The sequence below is a fragment of the Gekko japonicus genome, unplaced genomic scaffold, assembly GCF_001447785.1.
Source record: "Gekko japonicus isolate JY-2015 unplaced genomic scaffold, Gekko_japonicus_V1.1 scaffold594, whole genome shotgun sequence".
In the NCBI taxonomy this organism is placed as follows: Eukaryota; Metazoa; Chordata; class Lepidosauria; order Squamata; family Gekkonidae; genus Gekko; species Gekko japonicus.
In genome coordinates, this window is record NW_015160852.1 from 608809 (window position 1) to 633215 (window position 24407).

Here is a 24407-nt window from a genome sequence, read left to right on the forward strand (position 1 = left end):
CCCACGTGGTTGGGTAGGCTCAGGAACGGCGGCGGCGGCTGGAGCGTTGAGAAGGGCGCTGCTGCTCTCGGGGTCAGCAGGGTGCACAGCGGAGCCAGGAGCGGAGCGATGAGCAGTAGCCGGAGAGCCGGGATGCGAAGCGGAGCGGTTCCCGGAGGTCTCGGCGTCGGGGCTCGATGCGGTGCTCGTGTTGGCGTCCGGGTCTCTGTTCATGGGGTAGTGGATCCCACCTTCGTCGCCAGTGAAAAGTATGCAGGCGGAAGGAGCGGAGCGATGAGCAGTAGCCGGAGAGCCGGGATGCGAAGCGGAGCGGTTCCCGGAGGTCTCGGCGTCGGGGCTCGATGCGGTGCTCGTGTTGGCGTCCGGGTCTCTGTTCATGGGGTAGTGGATCCCACCTTCGTCGCCAGTGAAAAGTATGCAGGCGGAGAGTGATTTCAGCTAAGCATCCCTTTATTTAGTTCCGAACAAAGACAACTGACCGGCTCGCAGGCCGGTTTATATTCATTCAGAAAACCCGCCACCAAGCTCACCCAAACACACCCCCTACTCTCGATAGGCTATTTACAGTAACCGAGAGACCTATTGGCCTCCCGGCTGGGGACCTAGCCCTTTCATTGGGCCGGCTAGGATCCTACGGACCCATTGTCTTTAGAGTCAAAGCTATTAAGGAATTGTGCCTGGCCAGCCCGGGCAAGTCCGGGCATGTCAGGCTGAATACATTACACTACCGGAGGGCTGTTGGGAGCAGGGGGCGTGGCCAATCAGGAATGCAACTGGAACACTGTGCATTCCAGCCCAAAAATAGCCCTGCTTATGAGAGAGATGTATCATTGTCCAGCATAGATTGTAAGTCATTAATGATGTTTTGAACCTGTTAGACCTGAGAATTGTATGTGACCACCAGTGATATTCTGTTGTTGTTTCATTTGGTACTATCTTGCAGCAGGTTATCCCTTGGTATAATTCTTGCTTTGTTGATCTGTTTCCTTACCCACCTGAAAAGTTTTCAATAAGACAACTATTCCCAAGTTCCCTCTAAGCCTGGTGACTGGACTAGGGGGAAATGGAGGGGACAGAGTTATAACAAAGAGCATATAAGGCCCTACACAGAGAGGGAGGGTGTTCTCTCCAGGCCTGTATCCAGAATTTTGTGGCTTGTGGGGTAAATGTTTTTCTGGTGGGGCTGCCATTATTTGTGGCTTGGATTGTGCACCTGCAGCCTCTCTGCTTCTTCCCAAAAGCATTTAAAGGGATCCTTTAAATGCTTTTGAGAAGAAGCGGGGGGGTGGCGTGTCCTCCCTCCCTCCCCCCTGCAAGATTTAAGGGGCCCTCCAGCTGATCGACAGGCCACATGCTCCCTGCCAATCAGCTGAAGGCCCCTTTAAATCTTGCAGGAAGGGAGGGAGAAGGGTGCACATTACCCCCCACTTCTTCTCAAAAGCATTTAAAGGGATCCTTTAAATGCTTTTGGGAAGAAGGGGGCTTTTAAGAAGCAGGAGGCCTTTAAGGATGTTAAGTATGAGACTCAACACAGCTAGTGAACAGTGAACCAGCTTTTTTTAACGAAGTCAGAAGAAATCAGAACGAGACAAAAACATAGAGCAACAGGCTCTCTTTTAAACAGTCTGGGCTTAGGTAGCCACGCCCACATGTCAGCTAACAACCAATAACTATTTACAGATAAAGTCCAATCACAGTGCTTCCCTCCAGAACATTTGTTGTTGTTGTTGTTCAGTCGCACAGTCAAGTCCGACTCTTCGCGACCCCATGGATCAGATCCCGCCTGGCCTTCCAGGGAACAGTCAGGGTTGATTTCTTTTAGGACTGACTGATTTGATCTTCTTGCAGTCCAAGGGACTCTCAAGAGTCTTCTCCAGCATCATAGTTCAAAAGAATCTATTCTTCGGCGCTTGGCCTTCCTTATAGTCCAACTTTCGCAGCCATATATGACTACTGGGAATACCATTGCTTTGACCATGTGGACATTTGTTGGCAGGGTGATGCCTCTACTTTTTATCATGCTGTTTAGGTGTGCCATCGCTTTCCTCCCAAGGAGCAGGTGTCTTTTAATTTCATGGCTGCTGTCACAGTCTGCGGTGATCTGGAATCCCAGGAACGTGAAGTCTGTCACTACTTCCACTACTTCCCCTTCTATTTGCCAAGGAGTGATGGGGCCGGATGCCATGATCTTAGTTTTTTTCATGTTGAGCTTCAAGCCCACTTTTGCGCTCTCCTCTTTTATTCTGAGCAAGAGTCTCTTTAGGTCCTCTTCACTTTCTACCATTAGAGTGGTATCGTCTGCATATCTGAGGTTGTTGATCTTTTTCCCAGCTATCTTAATTCCCGCTTGTGATTCATCCAGGCCAGCATTTTGCATGATGTACTCTGCATATATATTAAAAAACCAAGGTGACAATATACATCCTTGTCGTACTCCTTTTCCTATGCTAAACCAATCAGTTGTTCCATATCCGGTTCTGTCGCTTCTTGACCCTTATACAGGTTTCTCAAGAGACATGTGAGGTGGTCTGGTACTCCCATCTCTTTAAGGACCTGCCATAGTTTGTTGTGATCCACACAGTCAAAGGCTTTAGCATAGTCAATGAAGCAGAAGTAGATGTTTTTCTGGTACTCTCTTGCTTTTTCCATAATCCAGCGAATATTGTCAATTTGATCTCTAGTTCCACCTCTTCGAAACCCAGCTTGTACTTCTGGCAGTTCTCTATCCACGTACTGTTGAAGCCTAGCTTGTAGGATCTTGAGCATGACCTTGCTAGCGTGTGATATGAGTGCAATCGTGCAATAGTTTGAACATTCCTTGGCATTGCCCTTCTTTGGGAGTGGAATGTATACTGACCTTTTCCAATCCTGTGGCCACTGTTGCGTTTTCCAAATTTGCTGGCAAATTGAGTGCAGCACTTTATTGGTCTATTTACAATCCTGGTTCAGACTCAAGCTTAACAAAGTTTTCAATACATAACAAAGGAAGAGGGCAGAGTGGAGTCCCCAGTAGCCCCACTGGGCCAGGTTCTCTCCCTGGAAACTGACCTGTAGTGAAGCTGCTTTGGGAGGGAGCTGATCTTTTGCCCTATGGAGGGGTGAGTCTGGCCGACTTGGATCAGGTATTGAAACAAAGTAGGGACTAAGGAAGGTAGTCATGTCAGAGACCTCTGTTGATTTCTGGTCAGCATCCTTCTTTGTGAGTTTTGCCCTGTATTAATTCTACTTCATTTTTATAACTTTTTCCCTATTACTTGTTGTAGTGTTTAATAAACTTTTTTCGGCCTGGATTCTTCATGCATCAAGGTTGGCCATACATCAGGACATGTCTTGCCTAAAGAGGTGGTGGCCTGGAAGAAGGGAAGGTACTCTGGGCCGCCTCCAGTAAAAAGACTGGTGGAAATCAGTTAAGGCCCTTGCTTACTCCATGGCTGAAGGGGGCAGGAGGAAAGGAGGGTGTGTGGGGGAGAGAGGCCCCTGGAAGGCAAAACCTACACCCAGACCATGGCAAGGTCTACTCAGAAATGTCCCACTTTATGCAATGGAGTTTCCTTCTGGAAAAATGTTTTTAGAATGGCAGCTTAAACTACTTTAATATTATAAAATACAAAGTAAATTTTCAAAATCATTTTTATCCTTTAAAAAAACTGTTATTTGATTGAGAAGTTGATTAACAAAATGCCATATATGTGACTGTGCATATATATGTGAATTAAACATAGAATAAAGGTGTACTTACCTATCAAAACTATAAGCTCTCTAGAAACTTTAGGTCTTTCACCAGGAGTGATTTTAAAGATCATCAGGATTTTTAAAACCCTTTTATAAACAGGGCCAAGATCCAAAGTGCTCCTATATAGAGATGTTCATAGAGTTTGTACTATCTCTGCTAGATTCATAACTGTTTTTCTTTAGATAAGAGACTACCATGCAATATTAAAAACTGCTGGTAAAACTCCCCTCAGATTAAAAAGCAATTAGCCATGCTGTGAGGGAGGCTACAGTTTATTAATGAAAATAAATTCAATTTTAAATTCACAATAGCCTGCAATCACATGCACCAATTACATAAATATTTTAAATAGTTTTTTATCTCAATCAAGTTTAATTACTGAAGGAACATTTCAAGGATAGAGTGTGTCCACAGCAAGGTTTTTATTAGAAAGATAAAATATAAATTTATTGTAACAACGGGAATGCAGACAGTCCCATAATAATTTGTTGTAAATTATTTTGGCATTAATTGATACCTGTTTAGTAATCTGTCAGATCTGTTTTCTAATATTAAAAAAAAGAATTCTGACATGCCAAGCTTCCCATTTTCACCCATCTTCCATTCCAAATAATGGACAATTCATATCAGGTATTCAAAGTATGAGCACTTGCAGTTGCTAGGGTAGCTGTGAACTCATCCTTGACCCATTCTGAGTCAATTGTGTTTATATTAATCAGCCCAGGAGTGCTAATCTGCCAGTGCTAGCAGTAGACATTTTTACCCTTGAAATGAAAAGACACTCTCATCTCCTCTCCAGTGTTTTCTGGCAACACTCAGCTCTGGTTAGGAAAATACCACCCTTTTTGGTAGTAGAATGTGCCATCAAGTCACAGCTGACTTATGGCAACCCCTGTGGAGTTTTCAAAGCAAGAGCCATTCAGAGGTGGTTTGCCATTGCCTGTCTCTTTGTCACAACCCTGGACTTCTCAGTGGTCTCCCAAATACTAACCAGGGCGAACCCTGTTTAGCTTCCAAAATCAGGAGATAGTTCATATCTAGGTCAGAGCATCCCTTCTTACTGCTTCATATAATTCTAGCTTTAAAGTCTACCGTTCTTCTCCTTTCCCATCTTCATGAGTTGCGCATGTTCTGTAAGGAATGATGATAAATGTGCATATAAGTTGCTAAATAGCCCTGTTCTGACCTTTCACCATAAGCTATGTTGAAACCGAGCTGGTGTTTCAGACAGGGTGGGGGATCAGGGACATCCTGTCACACAAACGCTGAAGAACTGAGGCTGAGCGAACAAGCAGTGGCAGGAAATCTAAAACTCCAAGTACACCCAGACTCAAGCTGCCCTGGGGCCTTTTGAAGGAGTAAAAATATAAAAAAAGCGAGCCGGGCTTTGCATAAAAGTATAAAAATGAGAGCCGGGCTTTGTGTGCCAAAAGTTCAAAAACTAAAGCATCGTGCGGAAACCAGTTAGTGATGTGCGAGCACTTTAAAGAACGAATTTGACTCCGTGGAAAGGACCAGTCCGACGGCAGGTGTGCGGGCTTCTGTTTCCCAGCCGAGTGGAAACTGCGTCAGGTGCTAACGAAGTGGTGTGAGGTACTGTAATTCTTATCTTAGACGCCCTTTTTTGACAATTCCTCAAGCCTATCACATTACTTTTGGCAACATCACTTTCTCCCTGAATGCGTCCTCCCCACCCCTTCCGCTGACGGCTCCTTCCCCCCTCTGAATCGACCACCCTGCCCGCCTCCCTCCCTACGCCCGCCAGCCTCCTCCTTTCTCGTCGCCCCGCCTCTGAGGCGGGCTCGGCGCCTGCGCAGACTGCTAGGGAGGCCGGGACGCGGCGGCGGCAGGCGGGCGGAGGAATGCGCGTTACAGTTAAATAGTGGGTACAGCGGCCGCAGGAGGGGGGGGTGGCGCTTGTGGAGTCGGGTGAGGGCGGCGGGCTGAGTAGCGGCGACTGCTGGATGAGGACAGGGTCAGCCCGGGTTTCGACTCCGTCGTGGGGGTAGGCAGTCGCGACGTGGAGGGCGAGGCGGCGGACGGAGGGCGCGCCGGCTGAGCAGACGGATGGGCTCCATGGCTCGGCGTGGGCTCCTGGAAGGCAGCAACGCCAAGGGCTCCTCCTCCGCCGCCGCCGCCGCCGCGAGTAGCGGCGCTGGGTTCCCTTGAGAGGCGCCTTCCCGCTTGAAGGGAGGGGGCGCTAACTGTCGCCTGGCAGGCCGGAGAAGAGAGGAGGCGGCGGGGGACTCTGGGTCTCCGTCCTCCCTGACGGGCGCGCCGGGGATTGGAGTTGGCGGCGTCGGCGGCGTCTCTGCCTCTATGATGAAGTTCAAGCCGAACCAGACGCGCACCTACGACCGGGAGGGCTTCAAGAAGCGAGCGGCGTGCTTGTGCTTCCGCAGCGAGAGGGAGGACGAGGTGAGAGCGGGACTCGGCCGGGCGGCCTCGGGGCGCGCCGGAGCGAGATCACCGCGCCCAGCCCCCTCCCGGCGGCGCCGCCCGCCCGCGCGACCCCTTTGTGTGCGGGGTCCTACGGAACGGGCGGGGCCTGCTGTCGCCCCCTTGCGTGTCTCCTCCTCGGTCCCTGCCCGCCGCCGTGGCCACTATGGCCGCCGAGGAGCAACGATGCTGGCTGGGGAATGTCACGTTCCTCTCTTTGCTCTTCCGTGGGGTCGACTGGGATGCCTCGTAGGCTGTGCCAGGCAATCCAGGCTACAATTTGTCGCTGTAGGCCGGGCTGGGAGTGAAACTGCCCGTAGACTTGGTAGTTGGGTCCTAACTCAGAGCAAGTCAGCTGCTCTTTAAAGTCAGCGAGTTGACATTCAGAGGTGCGATGGCCAGCCGTGCCTTGAGCATTGCGCATCCTTCCTTCCCTGTCATCAGTCGGACTGGATAGAGCTGGCTGTCTCCGCTGGTGGCCTGGTGTGTTTCAGCATCCTGTTTCTTACCCGGGGGGACGGGGGACGGGACGGGACGACAGCAAGCAGTTTTTGTAGACACCCCCCCTTTAAAAAAAAGCCCCATAACAACCAAAACCCTACAGGCCAGGCAGATAGGTGATACCAGTTCTTATTCATGCAAGAGTGATTTCTGTAACTGATGCCTGGAGATGACTCTTGTGTTTGCTGCTTCTCTTTGTTACTTTGACGAGTGACAGTAAATTCCTGGCTAGCTACTATTAATGTACAATGCCAGGTAGGTCAACGGTAGTATTGTGTCATACTTATGCTAATTTCATGCATAAAACTGCTTGTGACCTAAAGTGCATTTTTATAAGGAGTTGCTTTGAATACTTGATTCTTACATCACATTTCATTCAACAGTGTGCAAAATGTACAGTAATACTGTGCAGGCTTTAAAATGCTGCGAGTACTTTATCTCAGTCTCAGTAAAATATTGCCTGAAAGAAAAAATATTATTTGCTAAGCAGGCAGATTCCCCACTACTTTAGAGGCATTTTAAGCCACAGTGTAGACTTGCCTTCTGGTGTTTGTCAAATAGTTGTTCCAGCAATATCGAAGTCATTTCCTGGTTATGGAAATACTAGTACTTGGGTCTGTTGTGGATGAGACTGTGCATTTGTATTGGGGAGTAAGCCCCATTGATCATACATATTTTATTTTTTTTGGAAGAGTGGCACAGAAATCTTCTAGAGACAGTGTTTGAGTTGAGCTACAGTGTAAAATGTAATAAATGTAAATTAAAATCACAATTCAGTAAATTAAGTAAAGATACATAAAAAGGAGACTACTTGTTAATGCAATTTCTCCTCCCAGTGGTCACCTCCAGTGTGGGCTGTTCCAACATATTCTGAATGTTAATCATGGTTGCAAGGGACAAGACCATAGTCTAGACTTTAGTGCTTTATGACATCTGGATGTTTATACTATCTGCGAGAAATGTGTGGTATTAAACTTTGCATTGCATTTTGCTTTATGCATACATCCCAAGTCTGAGTGTTTCAAACTAAAGTCTCTCAGATTTTAACTTTTGGTTATACCCTTGAATGAAAAAATATCACCTTGCCTCTGTACATGGCAAAAAGGTGTCTGAGTAATAGGAAATGCCACTTGCCATTTAGAAATTACAATTGTAGGGGGAAACCAAGACATTCCTGCATCCATAATGTTGCATTCATAGGTTTAGCACTGGCAGCACCAGGACTGGGATTCCATGGAGGCTTTCTGCGGACAAAGGTGACACAGTTTTCAGTGATAAATTCAGTGACAGCCGATCTCCATCTCTCCTCTGCCTGCTGGTTCTGGAGGTTCTGGGCATTTGGGAGCTGTAGTGAGAAGGGGAGGCAAGGAAATAGTGCTATTTGGGCAAAAATTGCTTTTGGATCCAAGCCTGATAAAGGATGGTATGGTCACGTAACTAGAGGCAGTGTTGCCTAAAGCAACCTTATCTGTTGGAGCTATTGGCAGAAGCCCCACTCGTGATGTGATGTAGTTGTAGAATGCCTTAGTACAGTTGGGAAGTTGATGCTGGAAGTAAATGGGATTGCAGGAAGCTCCACCCATCTGATATAATGATAGTATGGTATTGCACAGTCCCCTGCATGCACAGAGACTGCCAACGTAGAGCGATAGCGATAGCTTTCTGGAGACTTTTCTTCTGTCCTGAACATTCTGGAATGTTAATGTGGTTAGCCAGGATTTCTCTGGTTTCTGAATGTAGTATTTTCTAAGCTGGCCTTAATGCTTTTCACATCATTAACTTGTAGTATCAGAGTGTAGTTATTAATGGAAATGAGAGTTAATAAATGTAGAAGGGTATTCACAAATTGACAATGCTATGAGCTGATACATGTACTGCATATTTGTATGGAAGAATTGCCACCCTTGAGTAGATCAAAGGTCCATCTAGTACAGCATTTTGAGAAATTCACAAGCATGGTGGTTGTTTTATAGTCTTATATTAAGCATCTATTTAAATTAGATTGTATATTGTCAGATGTTAAGAACAAACATGTTAAATCGAAGAACTAGCTCTGAAACTGAATCATGGATATCTGATTAAAAATGGATGAATGGCTGATTTTCTGTGTAGAAGACAGAACAGGGGCAGGGAGAGAAATACCTAAAGTTATAAATGACACAGTGCCATTATGGGCTTCCTACTGTACCCTCCAACTGGCTAGCAAATTATAACAAGTGTTGGATGTGCCAGGATCACCCACAGAGCCAATATGGATGATTATTTTCTACCTGAATTCTGGCAAAACAGTAGCTGTGTTAATCTGTTGTAGCAAAGAAAGAGAGGGATAAAGTGGCAATTTTAAGACTATCTAGGTTTATTCTAGCACAGATTTTTGCAAGTCATATCTTGTCCATATCTGAAAAAGTAATGTATGACTAGTATAAGTTTATACTGGAATAAGCCTGGCTAGTCTTAATGGTGCCACTTGATTTCTGTTTTGGTTCACCTGAGTTCTGCAGCATGTTGAGTTCTTAAATCATGAGTACTTAGCATTCTGTCAGCCAAACTGTATGGACAATTATTTTCATTCTTATGGAGAAACACTACTTCACCCAGTAACTACAATCACGATTCTGGAAGGTGTGGGACATTTGAGAGCCAGTTTGGTGTAGTGGTTAAGTGCGCAGACTCTAATCTGGGAGAACTGGGTTTGATTCCCCACTCATCCATTTGCACCTGGCTGGATGACCTTGGGCAAGCCATAGTTCTGTCAGAGCTGTTCTTGAAAAAGAGCAGTTTCTGTCAGAGCTCTCTCAGCCCCACCTACTTCACAGGGTGTCTGTTGTGGGGAGGGGAAGGGAGGGGAGTTTGTAAGCCGCTCTGAGACTCCTTTGGGTAGTGAAGGGCGGGGTATAAATCCAATCTCCTCGTCTTCTGATTCCCTGTGCATGGAAAACCCACTTTATTCATTGAGAATTCTGAATAGATGTGCATGTGATTACAGCTCTGACCTTCATGTAAGCAGTTGTGCATGTAGATATAAATGTGTGTCTAGGCAGACACAGTTCTGTAGTTCAAGGCATTTGGGTTGCAGTGCCCAGGATTTAGGATTCCCAGGCTGCTCAGAAAATACAAAGGAACTAGGTTCTAAACAGCATTGCACACATTTCAACTGTGAAATTGGTATAGATCATTAAATCAGTATACTCTGTTATATTTTGGCTAAGATCAAGTGTAGTATTGGATCTTATCAATATACTCTGTTATAAGCATGGCATGAATCTGACAGCCAGAAGTATCTTGTCAATGTGCACTCTCTGTTTTTTCAGTATCCTGTCTAACAGCTGTTGATACATTTGCTTTATAAAGTATTAAAATGTAGCTTAAACTAGTGGCAATGAATTTATATTTTTTCAGTTTATTGCATGAAAAGTCCTTCCAGACTCACCTTGAGTCATCTTGCTAATGCTTAAAATATAGTTAAATGTCTTATGTACAACTTGGGCTGTAGAGGGAGCTCTAACCCTACTAGATAATTAAGTGCACCAAATTTTTAACTGCTATTCTAGGCTGGAATAGCTTGCTTTGAAAGGGTGAGACTAACTCCTCTGCACATCTCAGAGCTAGTCCAGGACATGCAACAGTTCTACTGGGCAGGTAATTTTGCAGACCTGTTGCTTGAGCTGATGCAAAAATGCATGAGGGCAAGCTGGCCATCCTTGTGGGGTGGTCTGTTTTATGCTTATGGAGACTTGAGTAGCAGATCTGTTGATGATGACAAGCTTTACAGTCTTTATGGGAGGGGGGAAGCAACAGTTGATTTTGTTTTTAAGCAATATTATCCTGTTGGCAGTTTGTTCTTAAACAGCCCCCCTTCCCCCACACACACTAATTTCAGAAAACCCTGCAAGGAGTTACTGCTCAAAATGTACTCAAACGTCTGTGAACTTTAGGTCCCTGATGTAGTTGTGATAGTCATTATAACAGTAAATAAATTGTAAATGGAAATAATGGAATGGAATGTTTCGCTGTATAGCAAAAGTCTTGCAGTAACTACCCTTTCTTGCAACTGGTTGGATTTCCATGTAAGATTATGCTGCCATTATGCCAGTAGACTGTTTTGCTGGTGACTCCTTGTGCTCTTTGGTTGGCCTCAGTAGGATTAGCGAGAGTCTCATTCCTTGCTGTAATGAAGAAGCAGCTGACATTTGTATACCTCTGTCAGGATTCAGACTGCTTTCATTTGGTAAGTGGAGATGTTGTTGATATCAAGCTCATTTGATAATGGCATAATTAGAATGTTGATTGTGAGCTTTCAGTGTATATAATAGCTAGAAATCCCTGTTGTATAGTCTTGCATTAATTCAAATGAGTACCCTTTTTTTCTTTTATTTTTAAACTGCCCCCAAAGGGGCAGGGTTTTATTACATTTTTCACATAACATACACAATCATAACATATACATACATACTAATGTACAAACAGATACATGGAGGTTATTTTCAATTTTACCAATATTTATACTGATGCCTATTCCACCTTAATAACAATTTCTCATGAACTGTGTAAGCAACTTTTCTGTTTCTATCATCCTAACAGGTATATATTTCATTTAGTAAACTCTTAGTCTGTCTCTTGCAAGCTTGCCTACATATGTTTATCATACCAGTTATAGAACCGTGACAAGTATTCTGGAATGTCAAATCTGTTGCGCCTTTTATCAATAAAGTCAATTTATCCAATTCTGCAGCCTCCAAGATTTTGTTTACAAGTTCTCGTTTTGTTGGTATCTCCGGTAATTTCCAGTATTTTGCATAGAGAATTCTTGCAGCCGTAGTTAAAAAAACAATCAAATAGCGATCATCTTTGTTAGAATTATCAGGTAGAATATTCAACAACAAAGCCTTTGGTGTAAATGGTACTACAGTCCCTAGTACCTTTTGCAAGATTTTGTGTACCATTACCCAATATTTCTTAGATCTTTCACAATGCCACCACATGTGGTAAAATGAGCCAACCTTATTTTCACATTTCCAACACTTATTAGAACATTTCGGGTCAATTTGAGCTAACCTTTCAGGTGTTACATACCATCTATAAAACATTTTGTATATATTTTCTTTATACGAATAAAGATATACGTATATACGTATAAAGATGCATGAAGTATTTCAAAGGTTACAACTTCTTTATTGAAGTGGCTATTATTTTGGTCAGACCCTTGCTTACAGATTTGTTACATTTAACTGAGCAGACAGCCATGTGTCTTATGATATTGAAAACCAGGTTACTCTTAAATATTTCCGTTGGAAAAATAACAAATCTTCTCACTTAAATTATTTTTCCAGTTTCCATACCCTCACCAATATATCCAAATACCTTCTTGGTAATTCTTCCTGGTATGCATTTGGGAGTGTTGTGGCTTCTAGTGGAACAGTCAATTTCGAGATTTTTATATAAAAGCGCTTATATTAAAGATGCCCGTATCCAGTGCTGCTTGAAATATTTATGGACACTTGCTTTTCCATACCATAAGAATGCATTTGCTTTTCCATACCATAAGAATGCATGCCAGTGCCACCCTAATTGAAGGTCGTGACCTTCCAGTTTCAGTGTTCTCTTATCTTCCAATGTGACCCAATCTTTAATCCATGTCAATGCAGCTGCTTTATAATAAAGGTTCCAATTAGGTAGGCCAACCCCCCCCCTTTCTTTAGTATCTTGAAGAGCTTTCAGTCTTATTCTGGGTCTCTTGTCTTGCCAAATAAATTTTGATAACGCTTGCTCCAGTTCCTTGAATTTTTTTTGGTTTTGAAGAATGGGAATTGTTTTTTTGTTTTGAAGAATGGGAATTGTTTTGAATAAAAATAGCCATTTTGGAAGTATATTCATTTTAACTGTTGCGATGCGGCCCATCAAAGATATCTGTAAGTCTTTCCATTTCTCTAGATCCTATTTTGTTTTCCTCAACAATTCTTTATAATTATTCTCTTGTAATGAGCTGCATTTGTTTTTTATTTTCTTCTGTAGTTGGATACCTGATGTTTCTTGTAGTTGAGTTGTCCTCTCCTCTTCCATATTTTGGTCATTATCTTAGTTTTATTGATATTAATTCTCAAACCAGTTACAAGTCCATAGTCTCCAAGTTCTTGTTTCAAAGTAAGAATTGATTCCAGTGGGTTCTCCAATATAAATAATAGGCCATCTGCAAATGCCAACAGTTTATAGTCTTCTCCTTTTAGTTTCAGGCCCATAATCTCCTTTTCTCTTATTAAGTCATTTAGTATTTCCAATACAAATATAAACAACAAAGGTGATAAAGGGCATCCCTGTCTTGTCCCTTTTTGGATTTCAATGTATTTTGTCTGTTCCCCATTAATCGTTATCACCGCCTTTTGTTTAGTATAAATTGCCTGAATCATCTTCACAAAGTTAGTGCCAGCCTGTGCCTCTTCCAAAGCTTCCAACATGAAATTCCAGTTAACGTTGTCAAAGACCTTTTCCGCGTCCAAAAATATTAGCGCCATTGGTTTTTCCGGATGTGCTTCATAATACTCTATTACATGCAGAATGCATCTTAAGTTGTTCTTAATTTGCCTTTTTGGTCCTTGTGTATTATCTTTGATAGAATTTTTTAAAGTCTTTCTGCTAATATTGAAGCAAAAAAATTATCGTCCACATTTAATAATAAAATTGGTTTATAGTTTTTAATTTCTTTTCTGTCTGTTTCTTGTTTATGAATTAATGAAAATATTGCTTCTTTCCATGATTCTGGCGTTTCTCAATCAATGTATTATTACAAACATCTTTAAAATGCAATTGTAGTTCTTCGAATATAAGAAAATTCTATTGGCAGTCCATCTGGGCCTGGCGCTTTAAATGAGTACCCATTTTTGAGTCACAGCTTGAATGGCAAAGGCCATTTAATAAACGCACAGCCTGTTATGTGTATGAATTCTTGATGCATTTTTCAACTTTAATTCTGCAGGAGACTTCTGCTGCACAGGGAAAAAGTGACCTTATAATTTGAGACAGAGCTACACATAGTTTGTCTCTCTGGTCCTTATGTGATTGTATGCTGGAATAGCTATGTAAAGGATCTAGGACTGGCATTGTGGTAGCAGTTTTGTACAGAATAAGAAGGGTGCTGGATCCTGAACATACTGCAGTGATGTTCATTTGTTCCTAACTATAATAGCTGCCATCAAGTTGCAAGTCTTCCAGGTTGATGACATGACATATGCAATGTGAATGACTCTCTGCACTGTCTTTGCCTTGGTTGAATAACAGAATACTTCAGCAATAGCTTTCAGCTTACTAGTGTGAGGCTGTCACTGTCACTTAGTCTAGCTTGGCTTGAAATGGTTAAAAGACATTGGTTAAGCCATTAAACTTAACTTGCTGAAAGATAATTTGGCTCTTGTGGATACCTATAATGAGCTTGGCGGAAAGATTTACAGGTGAAAACTGGGGTGATAGTTCACATCTAATCTTACAGTTTCTGGAGCATCTATGGTAGGTACAGTAATAGTTGGAGTCTTGGTAGGCTTGAGTTACCAGTACTATTGACTGCATTTTAACTTACTCCCTTCATGTGAGCTTTCTCTTTGGAAATCTTCCAGGCTTGTTGCTCTGTTTGGATTTGCTTATTTCAGCAAGGGGAAGACAAGGTTGTAATAGATCTCTTCTTTTAAGTACAGTTTTAGCACACTGTGGGACAGGTTTCAGACAAAACATGAATCAAATGTGTAGGACTCTGGTAAATGCTTACCATCTCAGATCTCCACACAAGGCTAGAAATATGACTTTAGACGGTTGAGTGTTTAATTTTTTTTCTTTAAAAAGCAAGGGGAAAAGTCAAAATCCAGAAACTAAATAGAATAAAAAAGAAAACCAAAGTTTATGTTTAAGGGATGTGTTATGTGAGTTACAAAACCGACAGTTAGACATTTTACTCAGTCCTTCGTTAAAGAGTCGCTGTGGTGTCCAGTATATCCTAAACATCATTTTTTGCTGCATGTGTTGAAACTTGAGACCCATAGAGAACAGTTATAAACTTCAAGGCCATATCCCATTGCTTCTGGCAATCTAGCTCCTTGTTCCATATCATAATGAACATCAAACATTTATAGATAAATATTGTAGGTTTCATCTTCTGCATAGGTTCAGTTAGAGCTTCCAGGAGCAAAGGGGACCATTTAATGCCATGTGTCAAATAACCTTAAGGCCAAGGTCCCACTCAGGGGTCATTTCGTAGAAAAAGAGGTGCAGGAGCTCATTAGCATAACTCATTAGCATAACTTTTTTGTATATGCCACCCCCCCCCCCGACATCATCAGAAGTGTGTCAGAAGGCAACACCCACTGCTCAGGCTCCACCCGAAAAATCTCCAGGTATTTCCCAACTCAGAGCTGGCAAGCCTACCTGGAGAAAAAGCTGGGATCCACTGAGTTTTGCAGCACGATCCTAAGCCGATCGACCACGTCAGTTCTCCCAGATTAGAGTCCATGTTCCTAGCCACTATACCAAACTGGCTCTCTTTGTAAGAGCTTTGAGTCTGAGTTACTAACAATAATAGCTCATGTATGGGCAATTTTGAGAATCAGTGTGCATAAGTTTGAACAAAGTCATTTGAACACTGTAATTTGTCATAATTAAAACTGCTAACCATAGATATGAGATCAGAAAAGATGTAAAAACACATGGAATTCTAAGTAGGCTTTCAGTACAACTCTGAACATCAATGGACTTGGAAGGATATGGATTTCAGTATTTGCCTCCGATTGGCACAGTACCTAAACAGTCAATATATATGCAGTTTCTCCTCTTCAAATGAACCCAGATTCTGTCAGAACTACTCAGCTCCAGAAAGCATGAGCTCAGAATCCAGCAAAGTATTAGGACTCAGCTGTTAGGCATAAGACTATCCATAAAGTGAGCCACACTTTTTATGTCACTCTAGACAGACCCTCTCCAATAAGCAAATAGCACACATCACACTACCAGCCAGCCCCCCCCCCTAGCATACAACTTTATGACATTTATTGAGAAACACAGAAGGGAAAGTTTCATAGTTTCAAAAACAAAGGAGGAAAAGTTTGATAGCTTCAATATACCTTCTGGCACTAGGTGTGTAACACAGTAAAGGATAATAAGGAAGTAAACACATGCACATCCAAACGGGGTGACAGCTTACATGCAGAGGGGAGCATGACAAACTGCATTAGTGTACTCACGTGTGAGGAACTCAAGGTACCCTTCTACACATCAGTGTTAAGCTGGTTATGAATCCACCCTTGGGGCCATCTAGAATGACTGACCTCCCCCAGACACTCTGCGGGAGAAGGTGTGAGCAGGGTCGGTGCCAGTTTTTTTTGCACACTAGGCGAGGCTACCTTCTGGTGCGGACCCCGCCTCCCCCCCCGTGCGCCCACCAATGTTCAAACATAAATGCATTTTAGGAAGAATGGAAAACACAAAATTTGAAATTTCTAATTTTTTTTAATTGTGAGAACAAGTAACACAGTCTCTGATTTTCTCTCTCAAACAGAAAAACACAAATCACAAAGCATTTTTTCCCATTTCTGAAGCATCTCATCCCTGAAAAGTCAAGCATCCTTTGAAAAACAAATCAGAGTTAAAGCCAGATAGGGTTGTTTTCTGCAAATGAAATAATAATTCACAGCTCTTCCCCTCACCCCGAATTATTTACCACCTACCATAGAAGTCCAAAAAAGCACCTGCACAAAGATCCTGACCAAGTTAGACAAGTGCAAGTATCAGACTTTTCTCCCAGACTTCCCTCTCCTCCTCCTGTCAGGGAGAGCTTCTGTGCCAGTCAGGCGCTTCTGGCTGTAGCTTCCTCTCCCAGGGTAGCATTTTACTTTGCAATATCAGGATTGGGAAGGGGGGATGGTTTGCCTACATTTGTCCCAGCAACACTTCTTTGCTTCCAAATTTGGGCTGAGGTGGGGACACTTCCGTGTTGGTCTGGGACGATGCCCTTGTGGAAAACATCTGTCAAAGGCTACATGAATTGCCTGGAGTTCGGGCTTTGCACCCAGCTGTAAGTTTTGGGGCATGTAAAGCTCTGGGTAGCCCAGGCTAGCCCTGTCTCATCAGATCTCGGTAGGTCTCTTGCTTTGCAGCTCCTCCAGGTTGCCATAAGTCAGCCGTGACTTGACAGAAAAAAAGAAAAAAAGCTCTGGATGGCAAAAGACTTCCCTTGGACTTTGAACAAATGCCGGGGGCCAGTAGAACAGGTTTCCACCCCCTCCGAGCCACTTGGGGATTGAGTCAAGGGTTGGAGAGGAGGATCCCCCTGGAAATGAATTAACTTACCCCCCCCCAAAAAAAAAAACAACCCCAGCCCTGAAAGCGCGTCTCTCTCTCTCTCTCCTTCTCCTCCCCCCCCCCGCTCTGTTTCGAAATGGGATCCAGCAGCTGCCTTTCACCGGGGCTTAGTCACTTTCTGCCCAGCTCTAATGCACACCAACCGCAGGGAGAGCGCCTCATTCCTCCTTGCCTGGACTCTGGACTGGGCACCGCACTCACTGTTTAAACCCCAGCAACCCACCTTGCGTGCAGCCAGCACAGTACTGCAGGTGGTCGAGAGAGAGGGAGTGAGAGAGCTCGCCCAGCCAGGAGAGAGCCGCCCAGCGTGCCCTCTTCCTCTTTGGTGGGGACGCGGCAGCGGCACATGGGGGGTAGCCTGCATCAGCCCCATTACACACAGGGTCCGGCAGCCAGCAGAAAGGGGGGAGGGAGGCCCTGATCTTGCGAGAACAAGTCACAGCCATCGTGGGAATGTTCGAATTCTTAAACCCTGTCTAGCCTGATCTTCTCAGATCTCAGAAGTTTAGCAGGGCCGATCCTGGTTAGTATTTGGATGGGAGACCAGACCACCCCCGCCTACCCGGCTGCCCCCCCACCTCGCTAGCTTTCCACTTGCAGGGAGTTTTCAGGACACAGGAGACCTCTCCCCCAAATATGACAAGCCGGGATTCCCCGCCTACTGGAGGAGGTGGCAGCGAAGGTCCCTCTCTGACACCCCAACTGTGCAAACCCAACAAGGTGGCGGTCCCCCCCCCCGCAGCCTCGACTGGGCTCCCAGCCCTCAGAGCTTGTTGGGATGGGCTCCCCTCTGAGTGACCTACCTAGGCACCAGAGCTGGCCATAGAGGAGGCACACGCAGGCGTGCAGCCACTCGGAGGGCCCCAGCAGCACCTTCTGCTTGAAGGCGAAGTAGGCACCCACCCATGGCACCACGCTGGTGCCCACCGTGGTAACCGCCACCGCTGTCCCTCGCCTGCCTTCTCTGCGGCTCACCTTGCCACCAGCGCCCGCCCCGCTGGCCCGAGTCACCTCGCCTTTCCTGGAGCCGCAGCCGGGGGCCGAGACCGGGCGCCAGAGAAACCTCTGCTTGCTACCTCAGCCAGTCTCCCTTCCCAGTGTGCTGCTCCGGACGGGCAGAAAAACCAGAGTCCGGTAGGCAGGGCCCCTCCGAGCCCCCCCCCCACATTATAGCCCCCCCCCACATTATAGCCCCCTCTGACAGCAGCACTCTGGCCAGCCGCCAGCGCTGGAAGCCACAGCCTGGAAACGGCAGCTGGCAGTGCCCTCTTCCCGTGCCCGCCTGTTAACTACCCAGACAGCTAGAGGCCAAGGGATGAAGCCCTCCTGGGATGAAGATCAAGGAAGTCAACCCTGTTAGGTTGTACTCTCACAAGGTGAGTTTCAAAACATTTTGGTAGCTGTAGCCAATATAGGCCAAAGTACTGGATCCCACAAAATATAATTAAAGTGATTTTTTAAGAGTGTTCATGACTGTGCAATAAAAGAGCATTGAACAATGAGGATAAAAACAATAAAGCTAAATAACTATCTGAAGCACTTTTACAAGCTTTGGTTCCAATCTAGATGTTACCCTGAGAAAACTGAATCCATGATAGTTCTAAAAGTCAAAAGTCAATCAGGTGCCCAGTCGTTCTGGTCCATGCAGAAACAAATGTCTCAAAGCTAGTTGTGTATGAATCAAAGGGCAAAACTAGAATGAAAGATATTTCCTTTATGCCTCACAACCTGCATTGGCATGATTCTGATTGACCAATCAAGTGCAGGCCCAGTAATATAACAACCCACCAAGTGACTCAACGTATCAGGGAAGATTGCTAGTTAGCTCTGGCACTCTGCAGATGTATCAAATCCAGTTAAGCAGACACCTTCCTACAAACCATAGGCCATTGTGTTAATGAGATAGGATGTGAAGGCCCACTCTGGTGGCCCTGAAACTGCTCAGCCTGATTATCTACCCAGCACCTGTGAAAACCTCCCACCATCCTTATGTCTCCCTCTGAAGCTGCAGTCAGCATGACCTTGGTTTCTCAGGGAGCAGAAAGCTCCCATATTTTTTCCTAGGTCTCAGCGTGAGCCATTGTTTGAATTTTGAACAAAGGACTGTGGAAAAGGCCTGATCTCTTGACAGAGCAGGGCCATATTTAGATACCAACAGATGTTGCAATTGTAAATATTTCCATTCAAAAAAGGTTGATAAAAGTCATATGTAGACCTCAGCTAAGAAAATGACAAAAACACATCATAGTTCATCAGTTGGTCAATGTAAAAAAAAAAACCCTATCGGCCCAAGCCTTCCCTAAAATAATAATTTTTTTAAAATGTCTTCCCAATTTGTAGGTCTGGATTGACCCATAATGTTAATGGATCAAATTGATATTGTCTTGACATTATGCAACATTGTTTTCTAGCTGCAAAATCTGCAGGAGAAACAGGATCCACTATAGCATAAGTAGACCCTAATGCATTCTTGTTAGAGAGTGGCCCCAGACAAGAAGCCTCCAAAAGAGCCCAAGATGGATAGCCTAACTGCAAGGAGCAATCACAATTATTAGTACAAGTTAATAAGTATGCCTGGTGACATAAACGAAGATCAGGGAAACAAGATCCTCCTCTATTGAATGGAGGTTGTGTGTCTTCTTTAAAGAAATCGGAGGCAGTAAGGAACCCTACATAAATTTCTGAAACAAAGTATTAATTTTATGACTATATCTGCATGGTATGTAGAAGGGAATTGCACATAAATAATAGTTTATCTAGGATAATTTATATTTTATGTTGAGTATATTTACTTTGCCCCATGAAGACAAGTTTAAAGATGTCCATTCGTCCAATCCAAAACTATATCAGCAATTAGCTTGTTAAAATGTAGAATAAAACAGAGTGAAAATGTTTGTAGATGGGTCAGAATATTTGTAGATGGGTCAGAAATATATTGTTGGCCATTAATAGTATTAAATATATTTGAAGCATTCATATATGTCCCTAGATGCTTTGTGGATAGCTTATTCTGGGCACAATTGCCATTTGTAGTTCTGAGAGAGCTTGGTGTTGCCAATGCATCCTCTGGCAAGAAAGATAAATCCAACACTGTTAACAGATGGCATGATGGATATAAATAACCCTTCTGGATCATTCCTTGTATGACTAGATCAAACTTTTCCGGAAGGTAATCCTCCAAAATTATTATTCATAAATAAGGTATACTTTTGGATTCATGAAAATACCACCTTTTCCCAAGGTTGCTCTAAAGAACAGTATCTTTTACGGTTTCTCTTCTTGTACTGATTATCTAATCTTGAAAATATAAAATAGTACATGAGCTGATGCCATTGTTATATACCTTTGATATGGTTAAGAATGTGATCAGTGTGAGATTTTATTTGTCAGATTTAATTTGAAGTAATTTTGTCTTGTGATGCCAAATTTACTGTCTTAATTTTTCCCCACTGTAAACATATACATTTTCTTCATTAATGTTAGTCATTTACTCAGACTGTAGTGTTGTATTCTCATATGTCATAGCTCTGAAGCTTGTGTAATAATATAAAGCGGTACATTAAGCTCTTGCCAGACCAAACAATGACTTCTTCCTCTCTGTGCTAGTAAACTGGAATTTCTGTCCAAGCATATGGTGAATGATAAATGCTGATTGAATCAGTTTCATTAAGCTAAGGCTGCCTGTGTAGAAGAATAATGCTGTTGTTTGCATTAACTCGTGACTATAGAAAGCACTAGTTTAGTAAGTACAAAAAAAATGAAAGTATCATTTGGCTTTTACAGAAGTAAACATGTGACAAATCTAGCTTCTAAAATGGTGTTTGTGTATAGTAATCTAATTGCATCTTAACTCTTCTGTTTGTCCCCCTGCCCCACCCTGCACTACAATAGGAAATTTCCAGGTGTAATTGTAGGAATATGAACCCTTCAGTACCTGTCTTGGCTTTCAAGCTAAAGTAAACAAATCAGTTTCCAGAATTTGTTTTTAGCTAATATGTTATTCACTGTAGATTCTAAGGTCCAAGCACCCTAATATTATCTTGGCCTTTCAGTTCAGAGTGTTAACTAGGGTTGCCAGCTCCCTGTTGGGAAATTCCTGGAGATTTGGGGGTTGAGCCTTGGAGAGGGTGGGGTGTGGGGAGGGGTGGGGAGGGGAGGGGAGGAACCTCAGCAGGACATAATGCCATAGAGTTCACCCTTCAAGTAAGCCATTTTCTACAGGGGAACTGATCTCTGTAGGCTGGAAAACAGTTCTAAGTCCAGGAGATCTCCCGGTCCCAACTGGAGGTTGGCAAGTCTAGTGTTAACCTCATTTGTGGCCTAGGCTAGTATTTGTTGCTTTTTACTAGGTAGCTCTGAATCTCAATTTTCACCTTGTTTTTAAATGTGACTTCTAGAGTTCAGATACACACAGAGACATATGACCACACACACACACACACACAGAGCCCTTCTAGACTTACCCTTTTTGTGGACCATGTTGGCCAGCTTTGGACTATGAGGTAGACCATCTCTTCTTTGCAGACAGTCTGACATCAGGCTTACCTAGAGTGCTGTGTGTCTATAAGTGGGCTCTTGCAGAATTCTGGTTTCAGTAACGCCAGGGCTTTTTTTTTGTAGAAAAAGCCCAGCAGGAACTCATTAGCATAATAGGCCACACCCAACAGCAGAAACTCATTAGCATATTAGGCCACACCCCTGACAGCACAGCTCATTGGCATATTAGGCCACACCCCCATGTTACCAGAAGTGTGCTCATCTAGCCACACCCACCTTTTGCTTCTTATTCTGTTTACCTTGTTTGTTGTCAAAACCCAGGGCTTTTTTGTAGCAGGAACTCCTTTGCATGTTAGGCCACACACCCCTAATGTGGCCAATCCTAATGAGTTTCTGATGTTGGGTGTGGCCTATTATGCTAATGAGTTCCTGCTGGGCGTGGCCAACTTGGGAGCCAGCCGGAACTCCGTTCCTGTGCGTTCCTGCCCCAAAATAGCCCTGAGTAACGCTACTTCTTTCAGGAATGGCATGGCTAGTAGAAAAGAGCAAGAGTCCAGTAGCACCTTAAAGACTAGCAAAGTTTGTGGCAGGCTATGAATTTTCATGATTCACTGCTCGCTTCTTCAGATACTTCTTCAGAAAGCTCATACCCTGCCTCAAGTTTTGTTAGCTTTTAAGGTCCACTGGACTCCTACTCTTTTCTACTACTATAGACAGATGTACTGGATTCTTGTTCTTTTCTACGGCTACAGACAGACTAATGCAGCTACTCATCTTGATCTACCCACGTTTCTAGTGTTCTCTATATTTCAGCAATAAAAGACCCAAGGGAAGGTCAAGGGTTGGTGTTTTGGAGTCCTCAGTGAAAGCTATAACCCACATGCTTGTCTACTCATGTTTACAAGAAAAATGTTGCCCCACCTTGAATCTAGACTCAGCAGTGCACTGGTCGTTGACTGTAACAATAAATTTGATTGATTCAGAGTTCAAAAGTACTGTTCTGTATTTGTAACAAATTCTTAATATGTGAAGCAGTATAAAAGATGCATGTAGTTAACAATAGCCTGACTGCTGAAAAAACGTGGAATTTTCTGAAGGAAGCTTGCATTAGAAGAACATCTTCCAACAAATATATTACTCAAAAATAACTAACTTGCTGTAACTAAGGGATATGAGAGTATTTGTGATTTGGATATTTTTTTAAAAGCACCTCTCCTTGTCTGGAAGAAAATGGAACACTCTGGTCCCATCCTGCTAAGAAATATAGAAATTTCGGATGCAGTGGCTCAAATTTAATTTTAAATTGTTATTTTTCTAATAGCATTAGTATCAACCATCTGTTAGCACCTTTTAATGTTTAAATTGTTTTATATTCTTTTAGGATTATTGATATTAGTGTTGTTTTTATTCTTCTGTAAGCTGCCCTGAGCTGGCGTTGGCTGGGAGGGTAGAGTATAAATTTAGCAATAAATAAATAAAAAATATTCTGTATCTGAGTACTGTTTGAAAAAATATATAGTCCTTGGGCTCATTACTCCCCTGAAAGTGTGGAATATTTGGTGTCCTGTTTAATCTCTTGGCCTACATAATTACTGTACTTTTCTTCAGAAAATATTTATAGTACATGGATATTTTGAACTTGTATTCTACTTTTACTGTCCTCTGAACAAACCCCAAGACCATTGGTATATCTTTATTCTGCACTGTAAACCTAATGGAAATTATGGACCATCCATTAAAGTAACTGATTAGTAACTGATTATCCATGGATATATGCTACATACACAGCTCAGCCGTCGTTACTTTAGCGTTGTTAATGTAGTTGAATTATACCCTTTTTTTAAAAAAAAAGCCTTTAAGGGTACAAATGAATAGTTTTTCACTGTTTTTAAAAATTATTTCTTAAATTAGGTCTGTTTGTGATTATGGTTGTTGTACTGCTGTTATGTTGTGTGGCATGTTTACATCAGTTAACCTGCCCTGTGGAGCCTCTTGACCAAAAAGCAGCATACAGATATTTGAAATCTCTCCTTATACATAATTGTAATTTAGTCTGGCAACATTCCATGTGTTCCCATTGGCTGTAAAATGCCCTTCCTCAGCCATTGGCCCATCAGCCGCCACTCAAGAGTACTCGCGTGCCATTGGCCGGATGCTGGGTTTGCTGTTCTTCCCCGCACACTCCTTCAGCCCCTGGGCCCTCTCAGAATTTCTGGCAGACAGCTTTCTCTCTTGACGAAGACAGTTGCCTCCTGTGTGAGACTAACTTTTCCCCTCAGTAGCTGTTGGTAGGTGTAACGAAATGGCAGTTATCTGTACCTGTGAGATGACTGCCGTCTGTGTGTTTAAAATGTTCCCCCAGAAGACTTAATTGAGCTGTAGTTCCAGAGAGGGGCCTTCCTCACCTGCTGGCCTACACTTCCCAGCTGCACCAAAAAGTGCGGGAAAAGAGGGACCTTGGGGCGGGGCAGCATCAATATAGACTCCAGCTAGGCCACAAGCCAGAGATGTGGGGAAACCCTGGAGGCAGCAGAAATTCAGCCACTCCACAGCAGTATTCCCTCTAAGCTGAGTTACTGTGAGCTAGCTCACAGTATTTTAGACTCCAGCTCACAGGTTTTTGTCTTAGCTCAGGAAGGAGGGCTCCAGAGCAAACTGATTTATGTAGCAGCCAAATCACTCGCTCACAGCTTTAATGCCAGCAGCTCACAAAGTAGAATTTTAGCTCGCAAGACTCCAAAGCTGAGAGGGAGCATTTCTCCATAGTCAGCTGGACTGGGGAATGAATGGAAGCTTCCCTGCTCTCTGGGGCAAGAGACAAAGAGACTGAAGCAGAGCCAGTCCAAGGAGAGATCCTATCCTGAGCCCACAAACTCCAGAGATAGAGGGTTGTGTGTAGGGA

The 24407-nt window shown here is 43.5% G+C and overlaps 1 protein-coding gene across 4 annotated transcripts in view; it reads left to right on the forward strand.

The window, feature by feature from the left end:
* Nucleotides 1-5563: 5563 nt before the first annotated feature.
* The window catches only part of NUDT4 (nudix hydrolase 4), a 33943-nt gene continuing 15099 nt past the window's right edge, over nt 5564-24407 (forward strand). For 2 of the 4 annotated variants that reach the window (XM_015421031.1, XM_015421037.1), the window contains exon 1: nt 5648-6151. In XM_015421031.1, the coding sequence (XP_015276517.1) occupies nt 6053-6151 (99 nt within the window). In that variant the 5' untranslated portion in view covers nt 5648-6052. Of the gene's footprint in view, nt 5616-5647; nt 6152-10268; nt 10313-24407 lie in introns of those variants that run through there. The other 2 variants (XM_015421044.1, XM_015421051.1) reach the window with 2 other exon arrangements.